This window comes from Papaver somniferum, unplaced genomic scaffold (genome assembly GCF_003573695.1).
Source record: "Papaver somniferum cultivar HN1 unplaced genomic scaffold, ASM357369v1 unplaced-scaffold_135, whole genome shotgun sequence".
Classification (NCBI taxonomy): Eukaryota; Viridiplantae; Streptophyta; class Magnoliopsida; order Ranunculales; family Papaveraceae; genus Papaver; species Papaver somniferum.
The window spans coordinates 10,354,839-10,368,296 of record NW_020622713.1 but is presented as its reverse complement, the minus strand read 5'-3'; the positions used below and the strand labels follow the sequence as shown (position 1 = coordinate 10,368,296).

Here is a 13,458-nt window from a genome sequence, read left to right as displayed (position 1 = left end):
CGAGGAACGTCAAGGAAAGAGAGAAGAAGAAGAGAATAATTTATTTTTCAAAACTAAAAAATTTCGATTCCCCATTATTTTTGTTTTTGATTTTGATTTTGGTTAATAGATTCATTTAGATTAGATATATATGATTAGATTTATATAGTTATTAGGTTAGTTTTAATTTAAATTAAAGTAAAGGGTAAATGTGTATTTTACCAAACTTTAGGACACCCCTTATAAGTATAGAGAGGTTGGCCTAATAAGATCATGGTCCCCCAAAAAAACCATAGTCCATAAAAAATGGTTCTTTATATACGAAACTCTAAGGCTTCTAGTTGGGCCGCACATCCATAAACCCTAGGCCCTACAACAATTTCCATTTTTTCACAATTTTTTACCAATCAAATTTTAAGTTTTTAACTGTTTTTGGTAACAATTGGTAACAATTTCTAGGGGTATATAAAGGAAGACATTTTCTTTTTTTTTTTTTTCTTTTTCTTTGTATCCCGTGTTATCGTTAAAAAGAAAAAGCAACAGAAGAAAGAAGAAAGAAGAGTTTTGAAGGCTCCGTTGATAGGTAGACGAGATCACAAAAATCAGATTTTTTTCTTCTGATCAACGCTTTAGGTATGTACGATACGAATTTTGCAGATGGTATTTCTTTAGATCTTAGCTTTTTTTTTTTTTTTTTTTTTAGCTCCCTTTGATTTCCCCCAATTTTCGATCTAGGGTTTCGAATTTCTGTTCAAAATGATATTGTCCATGGTTAGCTAATAGATAAGAGGAAACTGATACAATTGTTGGTGATCATCTTTCCTGGTTTAGATCTATACTGGTAATTACATCTTATGTTGTGAAACGCGAGTCGTGCGGTGCGCCTAGCTATCATCTTTCCTAGTCGCCTAAGGCGCGCCTAGACCCTAGGCGAGGCAAAGGGCTTGGTGCCTAGCGTCTCACACTATACAGATTACATGAGTGTTTAGTCCAGTCTTTGATTATCTCAATCACCATCTTAAAACACAAGACTTCTAGATCAGACAATTCTGTACTTTTTCCTACTGGTTATAATCTCTAAACTCCTCGTCAAAGCCAACTGTTTCCAGTACTTTATCTCTTGGTACATTAGTTAATCTCATGATACGTATTGGTATTTCATCCTTTTTTTTCATCTACTGGCAATCAGATAGATGTTTCCTGTGTTTGACGCAACATTATGTGATGTTTCTGGAGATTCACTTTTTCCCCACGGATTAAATTGTTTTCTGTTTCTTTTTATCATGTCTTGCAGACTTCAGACTCCAATGGCACTTCTATTGGAAAATCCCCAAAGTATTCCATCTGTTGGAACATTCTCGGAGGATGAAAGGGAGAAGATGCGTATGAAAAATCAGGCAATACTTGCTCTCTGGTTGAAGATGGATGATAAAGAAAGATTGTTGGGTCCTACTACTCAGTGCGGCGGAGCAGATAGTTCTGAGATATTTTATCCGCTGGTTGGAACTAATTCGTTGGTGCAAGAAAAAAAACACCGGGTAATAAGGCTAACTGATGTTATTATCTTTCCCAAGTTAGGAGGCCAAGGTGGAAAACGAGCGACCATTACCGGTACCCTTGAAGTCCATGTAAACGGGTTTGTATATACGGCCTCTGGTTTCCGTAAGCATTTTTATTTTGACGATATCAAAAGTTGTTTCTTCGGACTTGGGGGCAAGGGTGGGACGCCTCTCTTACACTTTCACTTGCACCGCCCCTTGAAAAAGTGGACAGGAAAGCCAAAAGATATTGAATTCCATTTGGTGAAATGCCCTCGGGGACAGAAGATGTCTGATCATGATTCAAATAAGATTGAGAAAGGGAAGCAAAACAGCTCGGATGACGAACGTTTAAAGAAGTTTGTCGAGGAAGTTCATGCTCGATGGATTTCCCTGCCTACATCACCTAGTTTATTTGATGAGATTGACAAGAAGTATGAAGGGGTTATTCACTGGAAGGGATCAACAGTCAGCTCAGACACCGCCTTTGCCCTGACTTCATATGACCTAATTTTTCTTGTAGGGCCTTTGCCTGAAGTGTCTAAGCCTTTCACTGTGTTCCCACTAAGGGACATTGAGATTGTTAATCTTGCGCTGCTCGAACCTGGGAAAATTGATATGACAGTCATATTTCGGGACTTCAATGAGGAAAATGTGCTTGAAGTCAAATCAATCGCCTTAGAGTCACTTGTTGACATAAAAGATCGTCTTAACTATGGTAATGTGAAGTACTATGTGAACACTAAACAGTTAGACTGGAAGGCCAAGGTGAAAGAAATAGCAGCTCTCCCGGAGGAATTCATAAACATGGGTGGATGGGATAAATTTGAACTCGAGGATCGTTATACTTCGTCCGACTACGACTATCCTTTGACGATGAGGAAATTGGTGGGATGAAGGGAGTGACTGGTCAGATGGGGAGAGAAATGGTAGTAAATCAGGATGAAGGTTGATTTAGACAAAAAGGTATATCTCTTTTGAATGTGCACACAGTTATTACGTATAATGCCAATGTTACAGTAATGAAGATATTCTCCCAATTTTCAGTTTGTCAATTTCTTATTCTACAAGACGAAGTTTGTGTTAGTAGATGAGTAGTCTGTTATAACTAAACATATGTTGGAGCTTCTTTATTAGCATTATTGTTGAACTTGAATGTTACTCTTGTTTTTGTCTAAGTGATTGTTGTTTTCTTTTAATGATTTTAGACAGAGAAGTGTTGCGTCTTTTTTGAATGTGCTTGCAGATACTCATAGTATTGATCAGATGCTGTTTCAGTGATCATTGTTTTGTTTTAATGATTTTAGATATAAGTGTCACTTCTTTTTTTTCAATGTGCTTGCAGATATACTCGTAATATTGAGATGCAAATGAGTCATCTGTTATTACCTAGCAGATGCAATGAAAAGGGTCAACGTTTTTTTTTTTTTTTTTTTTTTTCTGAGAAGTGGATGAAAGGTTGAGACTTTGCAAATCCATATTTCATTTAAGGACAGGTAGGCTCAATCTCAAGGTTTATAATACTAAAGCTTAAACGATAACGAACATGACTGAACAGAGAAAGCATCACCACTAGTTCCAAATTTTCTCCATTTGCTTGTCGGAGGTTGTTAATTCACGAGAATTCAAAAAAACAAAAGAAAAAAAAAGAAAAAAAAAAGAAAAAAAGAAAGAAAAAAAAAACTAGTACAACCGTTGCCACGGTAGGAGGACCGACTGAAGAACTTGACGAGACCACCACCTTGAATAATAAATATTATTAGAGAAAGGGATTATGGCTGAGTTCTGGCTATTTTCTCGGCAGATTCTGGCCATGAGACCTTCCCTGCAGTTTTTAACTGATTCACAGTCCTAACATACATCTAACCCTTTTTATTAACAATGCTAACTTAAAACTAAGAATGATAACTTAAAACTAAGAATGATAACTTAAAACTAAGAACTGAATCAAAAATTAAAAAAACCTGTAGGAGTGAAATATGACACATCTATTGTCTAACTGAAACAATGATGAGCGAAGACCTTCGCACATGGTTAAACTAAGATGACGTATCAGGTGATGTCAGCACATTCACGAGTAAAGTGTGAAGATCTATGCGAAGTTTGAAGAGTGTGCGAGTTGAGTAAACGTACATGAGCGATAGTAACGCACAGTAAATCCAAAAATAGGGGCTGTATTAGCTGTCATCCACTATGTGATACCCTATATAAAGAGAGGAGTAAGAGCAGTTCCTATGGTAATGTTCAAATTCAAAATTTTGTTGAGCCACGTGGATGGTCAAACAGGTTTCTCCACTATGGTAAACCAAGACAAAATGAACAAATTTGGTTTTCTAGGGCCCCACTAGTATTTCTTTTTAATATGAAATGTTTATAGGATAAAGATGAAAAATAAACTATAATATTTAGGTGAGATAAAATAGGATTAAAGTGAGAAAAAATATGATGAAGTGAGATAAAATAGGATAAAGTGAGATAAAATAGGATTAAAAAGTAGTAAGTAATTAGATTTGTCGTTGGCGTCATTGAACATGTCGCGGGCGTCACTGGGAATGTCGCCGGCGTTTTTGGCAAGAACCCGCGTCCTTACAGCAGACGCTTCTGATGTTCCAACTCGATGTTCAAATGAACAGATCTGTTCATTTGAACATCCATTTTCCTGGTTTGTTCATCCCATGGTGGGAGCAAAATGAACAAACTCTAAGTTTGTTCATCCCATAGGAATTGCTCTAACCATGTAACTGGAGAGATCTTTTTGAGAGCATAGACAAGAAACTTAGGAGAGAGAAAGTTTATTTGGAGAACAAGTTAGAGTTTTCATATCATCTTGTATTCAATTTTAAGAATGAATAATTAAATGACCTCCACCATGATTTCTTAGAGTATTGTTCAGATTCTTGTATGGATGTGGTTGTGGGATTTCCTGCAACTATATTTTGGCGCTAGAAACAGGGAGGAGTGATATACCCTGTTGGTGAGTTTTATAGAAATTCTGGAAAGTTAGTATCAAAAAGATAGTTTCAAGTGTTTAAATCCTCAGATTATGGAGAAGATAAAGATTAAAAAGGAAGAATCTACGGAGAAAGTAAGAATTATGAAGATACGAGGAAGAGGTAGAAGTATACAACGTAACTCTATAACTAAAACGTCAATCTCCGATGCGGATTTTCAGGCGGGAATAACAGGAAGATTACACAAACGACCTTATGAAGGAAAGAAGGTGGAGACGGTGGATAAAGAATCTCCATTAAAGGAATGTGACAAAAGGGAGATGAAATATCGGAAGAGAATTGAAGGCGAACGGATCCATTGGTGATTACAATAACGGCTGAGCAAAGAGAAAACAGTGAAGGGACGAAGAAATCAGAGGAATGGGCGATTGATAGAACATTGGTAGACACATGAAGCGCAGTTGATATCTTATTTTATCGTGCATTCAAGGCTATGGGATACAAAGATGCAGAAATGACGCGTCCGACATACAATATACATGGATTTAACAAAGCAATTACAAAACCAAAAGGAGAGATAATGTTGCGAATATTGCTGGGAGAAATAAAAACGAAGATAACACTATGTGTGGTTGATATAGAATCGCCATATAATATGTTGTTGGGAAGACCATGGGTGCATACGATAAAAGTTGTAGCGTCAACATTACATCAATGCATTAGATTCCCAATTCCAAGTGGAATAGGCGAAATTAAAGGAGATGTTATGAGTGCGAAGATCTGTATCCTAGTAAATATAAGATACTATGAAAGACGTGCAAAGAAGCGAAAAGATCGCTGGAGAAAAGCGAAAGAAGTAAGGAAGGAGGAAGAATTTCGGATATACATGATCAGAGCAAAGGAAGGAAAGGGAATACCAAGAGAAGTACCAGAGAAGGAAGGTGAACAGATTAAAGAGATTAAGGAGTCAACACCAATGGGAGAATCCAGAGAGAATTTCACTGCTGAAGAACCAACAAAAGAAATAAATGTTGGAACATAATAAGAACCAAAAATATTAAAAATAGGAACCAAGATGGATAAAGAAGAAGAAGAGAGAACAATAAACATCTTGCGAGAATATAATGACATCTTCGCATGGGGTATGAAGGAGATGCCAGGAATAGATCCATCTATTGCATGCCATAGATTGGATATTAAAAATAATGCAAAGCTATTTAAGCAAAGGATAAGGAATATAACAACCACATATCATCCCCAAATAGAAGCAGAATTGCAAAAGATGTTGGAGGCAGGGATTATAAGGCCAACAAAATACCCGGAATGGATATCAAATATGGTGGTAGTGCCAAAGAAGAATAAGGGGATAAGGATTTGCATAGATTTCAGTGACCTAAATAAAGCATGTCCAAAAGACAGTTTTCCATTACCAGATATCCCGCAGATGGTATAATCGGCATCAGGAAATGGTCGACTCTCATTGATGGATGGATATAAAGGTTGTAATCAAATTCCTTTGACTGAAGAAGATCAAGAACATACTGTTTTTTTCGCACCCAGAGGATTATATTGTTATACGAAAATGCCGTCTGGAATGAAAAATGCGGGTGCGACATACCAGAGAATGGTAGAAAAGGTGTTTGAGAAATGGATACATACAACATTAAAAGTCTATGTCGATGATATGTTCGTAAAAAGTAAAGAAGCAGAAGATCATGTTGATAATTTGATAAAAATCTTTGAACAGATGCGAAAATTAAATATCAAACTAAACCCAGAAAAATGTGTCTTCGGAGTATCATCAGGAAAATTCTTGGGTTACACAGTAGCCAAAGAGGGAATAGAAGTTTATCCAAAAAAGGTACAAGATGTGCGAGATATGCCACCCCCAACAACGGTGAAAGATGTTCAGAAACTAAATGGACTGATAGCTTCATTGGGAAGATTTATTTCACGTTCTTCGGATAAATGCAAACACTTTTTTAATATATTAAAGAAGGGAACAAAATTTGAATGGACGGAGGAATGTGACAAAGCACTGCAGAACATAAAAAATTACTTAATGAATTTATCCATTATGCAGAAAGCGAATCTAAGAGAGGAACTGCTATTATATTTGGCATCAACACCACATGCGTTAGGTGCAGTTTTGTTACGTTCGGATCAAGGGGTAGAAAAGCCTATATACCACATAAGTAAAACGTACAATACCGCATATAAAAACTATTCATAGATTGAAAAATTAATTTTCGCGCTAGTTTATGCGTCATTCAAGCTTCGCATTTACTTTCAGGCTCATAACATTAAGGTGTTAACAAAGGTACCAATTGATCCTGCAATGAAGAATTCAAAAAGATTATTGAGATCAATTATGAGGTATTATCTTCACCTAATTCATAAGTCATCGCAGAGTTCCTAGCAGAATTTCCATTGGAGGAAGATGAGTATGTAGAAGAAATGATAGACATGGATGAAGAGCATGGGAATCCTAAAGATTTATTGACAGATCGTAGTTCAAACAGATGGGAGATATTAGTAGATGGATCGTCAAATGGAGAATAAAATGGAATTGGTATTGTCTTTATCTCACCAACAAGATCACGAATGGATTACTCATTCAGACTGGAGTTTGCATCCACAAATAACGAAACTGAATATGAGGCAGTGGTACATGCATTGAAGTTAGGAATTGAAATGGAGATACAAGATGCAAGAATAACTAGTGATTCAAAGTTGGTAATTCGTCAAATAGAATGTACATATAGAATAAATGAACCATCTTTACAGAAGTACAAGAAGTTAGTCATGGAGTTAGCAGCGAAAATCCCAAAAATAAGTTGGAGATAGATAGGTAGAAAGGATATATAACATATTCGCAGACGCATTGGCCTTTATACCTTCCATGTTAGTAGATCCAGTCCCACGAGATATAAAGATACAAACACTCTTTTTACCACCTATAAAGAAAGAAGAAGAAACATAGGCGGATGAGATGATAGTAGAGGACATGGAAGAAGAACAAGCGAGCGAAGACAAAGATTGGAGAACCGAACTTCATTCATATCTGTACAAGGGAGAAGTACCAATAGACAGATTATAAGCACACAAGTTAAAAAGATGTGCGAAAAATTATGAATTAAGGGGTGGCATCTTGTACAAAAGATCATTTCTTGGACCTTTGCTTAGATGTATCACACGAAAAGAAGGTATGGAAATCTTAAAAGTGTTACATTATGGAGATGCTGGAAACCATAGTGGACGAAGGACACTAGCATACAGAGGGAAGATACGCGGATATTACTGGTCGTACATGCACGAGGATGCAAAACAAGTGTCAAGGCGATGAGAAGAGTGCCAGCGTCATGGGAAGAAGATACACACAACTGGAGAAATGATAAATACATCAGCAAATGCATGGCCATTTGAAAAATGGGGAATTGACATTGTTGGGCCGTTTATACCAGGAACATGACAAAGAAGATATTTAATTGTCGCAACAGATTATTTCACAAAGTGGGCAGAAGTAAAATCAGTACAACTTATTCGCGATAAATATATATTCACGCTCATATTTGAGAATATCATTAGTAGATTTGGCATCCCCGCAGAGTTAGTATCTGACAACGGAAAGCAGTTTGAGGGAGAAAATATAGAAATGTTACTTAATGCATTCAAAATTAAAAGTGGAAAATCTACTCCTTTATATCCGCAGAGTAATGGACAAGTAGAGGAAACAAACAAGACAATCGTAGACACATTGAAGAAGAAGTTAGAAGGACATAATAAAGGATGGTGCGAACAAGTGCATAATGCAGTTATTATTCCTACAACAAATAAAGAAGCATGGGAAAGGAATCTGAGTGCATACTTAATTTTAACAAAACTTGATGATTTAGAAGAGGCTAGGGAGGTCGCTCTGAGGCATATGTAAAATTACCAGCAATGATTAGATCGAGAATACAACAAGCGTGTTAAAGTATGAGAATTTCAACCAGGAGAATTGGTATTGAGAGAAATACCAGTTTATCAAAAGGAGGAGATGGGAAGTTGGAAAATAAATGGGATGGACCGTATATTATAAAAGGGTAGTTGGAAATAGAGCTTATGAGTTAATGGATCCTGAAGGAAGGAATACAGGTCACAAGTTAGAGCGTCCATGGAATAGATTATATTTGAAGAAGTAATATCCATAAATGCTTGCGGTGATGATCACATAAAAAATGTATATGCAAAGTTCATAATCTTTAAACATGGATGTAATATTCAGTTTTTGAATAAGTTTGAAGATTTCGATCATTCCTAAAAGATTTTCTTATAACAAAAGGTAAAAATAAGTCCTTATAATAAGACCTTAATAGAAGGCATCAGAAGTAAATACTCTAACTAGGGAGGCTAGGCATCTGAATCTGGCGTGCAACCTAGTTCGCATCGAGGAAAAAATAAGACCTAACGCACGCCATATTCGGGGAAAACCTAGTGAACATAGATCAAGGGAAAGCTACATTGACCTTGGAACTGGAGTCATGGAGATTTGGGGTAAGATGAAATCCCATCCAGGAAAGACACCTAAATCGAAATATTAAGGTAATAAGATCTTTCTTAAGGAGTGCAGAAACTAGATCAGGGCGCCGAGGTACACGGTTGAGTCAAGAGTACCTGGGGCGTATGGAGCATACCTTGCCGCTCTTGACAAGTCCTGACTATGATGCACTCGGTCCGAAGAAACCCCACTTAGGGTGCAGTCTCGTAACCATAAACCTTATTGGTGGAGGGATAAGATACTGCGAAATCAACTGATTGTTGTATTACTGGATGGGAGGAGCCAACCTTAACCTGGTAGAGGTAAGCTTCCTTGAATGGGCAATCAGGGGAATATAAGGACGGCACCCTCCATTAGGGAGATGAATTGTGTCAAAAGACGTGAATGTCATGAGGCTTTTACTCATGCGAGTATTAAGGTTTATCATATTTACGCGAAAATTAAACTTGCAGAGGCAATAATACAAGAATATGATAAGGCGAGATCAATGGGTCATTACATCAAGGTGTAAAGACCGCTTACGATTTCTTCGCACAGAAATTAAATTGAACTTAGGCAAAATAAGACCTTTACTTAGGAAGGAATAATAAGACCTTATGAGGAAAACAAAATATCCTGTAATATTTGTTTTGCAGGGAGTCCGAAAAAGTAGCAGACCATGCAAGTTCGTACACTTGTTTCTTACAAGATATATAATAAGAGGCAAGTATGGGAATTAAAGTAAAAAAATATTATCTCTGTTGTTAAGAAATAAGTTCAAAATGTATCAAGATAAGGATAGAAAGGTGCGAATAACTAAAGAGTGAAAAGATTAAGTATCATTAGAAGGAACGTCTTGTTTAACTAAAGAAGCTTCAGCATCAACCTTGTGGCTTGAGTTCAGATCCTTAACTTCAGCATTAGCTTTATTACCAGAACCTGCATCACCAGATTTATCCTTCTCGGGTTGATCCTCTTGACCTTCTGGAAGGGAAGTTTTGATATCTTCTTCAGAATTCTCTTCATCATCACTTATAAATTCATAATCACTATATGGCTCAGGATACTCCTCATGTTCGCCTATATCAAGAGGAGCGACAGTCACTGGAGGAAGAGATTTTATCAAAAGGATTTTGTTAACCAGAGTTTGAGTATTAACATGATCTTTACGGGCAACACCCTTCTCAACATTTCTGACATTAATATCCATGAAGTTTTGAAGATATGAAAATCGCCTTCGATCCCGGTCCCGAGAAGTAGTAAATGAAACCTCAAGATTCGCACGCGAGACTTCCAGAGTTTCATGATCTTTGCGAAGTTTGGTTAGGTATTTTCTCATTTTATAAATGGTGGATTGATGAGACTTCTCGGAATCTGCAAGAGTAACATAGAACCATAATTTGAGAGCAGGGTCCATAATAACAAAGTTCAAAAAATAAATAAAAGAGACAGGCGAATTGAGGCAGTCAACTATAAGTGACTACCTTTCTTCTGTGAAAGGAGAAATTGAGATAAAGCGAAATAGTTATTCTTCATACTTTTCATAGCCTTATCAAAGTCATCACCAATTAAACCATTGAGGCGGGAAAATATCATTAGGGTACAAATTAGCCAATCTAAATCTTCTAGCTACATCATCTTTACTCCTCTTTGAATTTATCACTTGTGTGAATTTAATCTATTTAACTTTTCTGAAATGAACCCATACTCTATTCTAAATGCATCGAACAACTATTTGTCTTTCAATTGATTTTTTTATTTATGGGTGTATCGAGATTTTACAATTTAACCCGAAGGATTTCTCTTCGGGATGGGATGATCTGTGAAGGTTGCAGTTCATATTCTCCATATTTGTTATCCACCTTTACTAATTTGATTTATTTTGTCCACCATGCAAATGATATTTAGGTCTTGTTCTTTGTGTTATCCTTAAATTAAATTGGATCTCATTCCTCTATGCTGTCTATATTTTACTTGCCGGAGTTTTCTAATCTGAAAGTACATCATAAAGTACGTCAGCGGCGGAATCAAAAGTACGTAAACAACGGAATTTGAGTAACTCTTCAGATCAGTTTCTTTGGGGATTCAGTTGTGTAACTTAGAGTTAAGGTTTTGATGTTTGGAGTTAAAGTGATAGCATGCATGCATCACTTAACATATGCCATTAAAGAAAATTAGGTTAAGAGTTAACATTTGACATTGTATCATCTGATTAAATTTTTTTTCTGGTAGATACTTTGTTTCCTGTGGTTTTAATTGAGAACTGTTACATTAGGAAAATATGATTAGGGTACAGATTAACTTTAGGCAATTAGAGTGAAAATGATATGTAGGAGTGGAAAAAGATCAGCTAATCTAAATCTTCTTACTCAGTTACATCTTACTTATTGTGAATTCTCATTGATTCTGTCACAACAATCATTCCTTTATTATTTATACTCATTAACAGATTATTAATCTCCATTGCTTGATAAAAATGTTGAATATGTTGCCAGTAATGGGATTATCTAAATAGGACTAGAAATCATTTGGTCATGCTTAAGTTGGAGATGTTAAGGCAGCGAAAATGTTTGATCAAAAATTAGGGGAAAGCCAAAGTAGAATTGTTTATTGGCCAAGCAGACTAGATTCATTAGTTTTAAGTTTATGAATAAGTGAATTAAGATATGAAATTCTCATTTTAAAATAGCTTATGAATAGTTTACTTAGATCTGAATTTTGTTTGTGAAATTTGAATTTCTGAATTCTTAAGGAATATTTATGTAGCTCTTTGGGAATACAATCTGTTTTCAGGAAAAATAGGTAATGTTAGAACACTCATTTTGTCTGGATACTAAGTAAAATACTTTGAAAAAAGTTTTCAAGTTCAAATATTAAGATTTATGATGGAAATGAGATGAATGTGCAATGTGCGACATATGTGGTTTTTGTTTAACAATGATGGCATGTACAAAAAGAGTTTGAGCGAAGTTGTTTGTATGTCTAAAACAATTATAGACAAGCACTGATCTGTCTTTGCTGAGTTCTACTATGATTTGTGTATACACAGATTTCTGTTTCAAACAATCTGTTTATAATTTCTGTTTAAAGGTTTAAAGCTTTAAATAGGTTCAAAAGTGGGTTTAAAGGTTTAAATTTTGTTTTAGGAAGATTCGAGTGAAATCCTTTGTCCTTGGTAATCCAAGCCCTCCAAGTAAATTGGGTTTATAGTTTTTATCACCAAATATTTTTTCACAATTTTACGGATTTTTCTTGTTTCTTTTTAGTATGTGTTATGTGAGTATGATGTATCTTTATAATAGTTATCCAATTTTGCTTATTTTGGGTCGGATAAGCTAAGTCTTCTTACATCGTGAGGTTATTTGAAGATATCCTATTCTTATTTGACTGATTTTGGAAATGTTCAAATATCTATTTTGTTGATTTTAAAATAATTTGGGAATCATATTGTGGTCGATTTTAAGTAGCATTAAATTTGTTTTTGTAATGGGCTTGGGTGGATCACAAGTAACTGATGTTAAGTCGTGTACCCAACAAACAATGGTTCCCCCTACCCTAAAAGGCAGTCATCCATTATCTTGTTGTCATCTTGATTGGTGTTTTACTTATGGTGTATTTGGCTAGCCGTAATGTTTCGCTTACGTTATAGTTGTGTTATTTTCGCCTCTAAATGTCGACAAACTTTTCTATTAGACGGTGTTGTCACGTTCATTTTTATAATGTCATTAGAGTATATATTACATTTTTATTTTGCAAATAACTTTCTTTTTTCATAATGGCCACTAATAAATGATGGCTAACCATGTTTACCTCTAGTTTTTACTGTTTGTTTTTCTTGTGGAATTTTTGAAGTCTCAAAATGAATGCCACTGATACCAAAACATCTTTAAAATTGGGATAAAAATAGAAGTACCTTTCCTGACAAACTCTATATTTTATTGTGTTTTTTGGATGTCAGTCAAAGTTTAGGAAGCAAACATCATGATACGATACGATATTTGAAAAATACGATATTTGAAAATTAAAGATGCGGTACTAATTTTTTGTTGGTGTGGCATGTGAGCCCAATTTAAATTTATTAACACCCTATAACACCTACCGGAGGCCATCAAAAGAGACAACATTAAAGCTTCATGATTCTGAACTAATGAAGCTACTATGTTTGTGGGTCGGCCTGGTACCAGAAAAATATGTTTAGTATTTGGGCGAAGAACAACAGAAGCTTCATGGTCTCTTCACCAGACTCTTCATAGGAGTTTGCTAGTTGGACTAGAGTTTGTCACTCTTAGGTTTTTGCAACACCAGAGGGATTGGAGTCCTGTTGATTTAGATGTTGTGTTGGTTCATCATCACATGAGGGTAAGTCAGTCTACTATAACTTCCATTTTACTTTATTTAGGAGGGCTGTATCAATCAATGTTGCATGCCAGCTATGTAGTATTTTTGATGCAATAACTAAATTTGTTTGCTT

At 35.7% G+C, this 13,458-nt stretch overlaps 1 protein-coding gene across 1 annotated transcript; it reads left to right on the top strand.

Moving 5' to 3' along the window:
• Nucleotides 1–481: 481 nt before the first annotated feature.
• LOC113334134 (FACT complex subunit SPT16-like) lies at nt 482–2,815 on the top strand. The gene is made up of 2 exons (XM_026580486.1): nt 482–612; nt 1,274–2,815. The coding sequence occupies exon 2, from the start codon at nt 1,287–1,289 to the stop codon at nt 2,412–2,414; it is 1,128 nt and encodes a 375-aa protein (XP_026436271.1). The 5' UTR covers nt 482–612; nt 1,274–1,286; the 3' UTR covers nt 2,415–2,815.
• The last annotated feature ends 10,643 nt before the right edge of the window (nt 2,816–13,458 follow it).

What these genes read in the sequence shown, in the direction of transcription:
- LOC113334134 (XM_026580486.1), top strand. Translation starts at nt 1,287, where the DNA reads ATGGCACTTCTATTGGAAAATCCCCAAAGTATTCCATCTGTTGGAACA.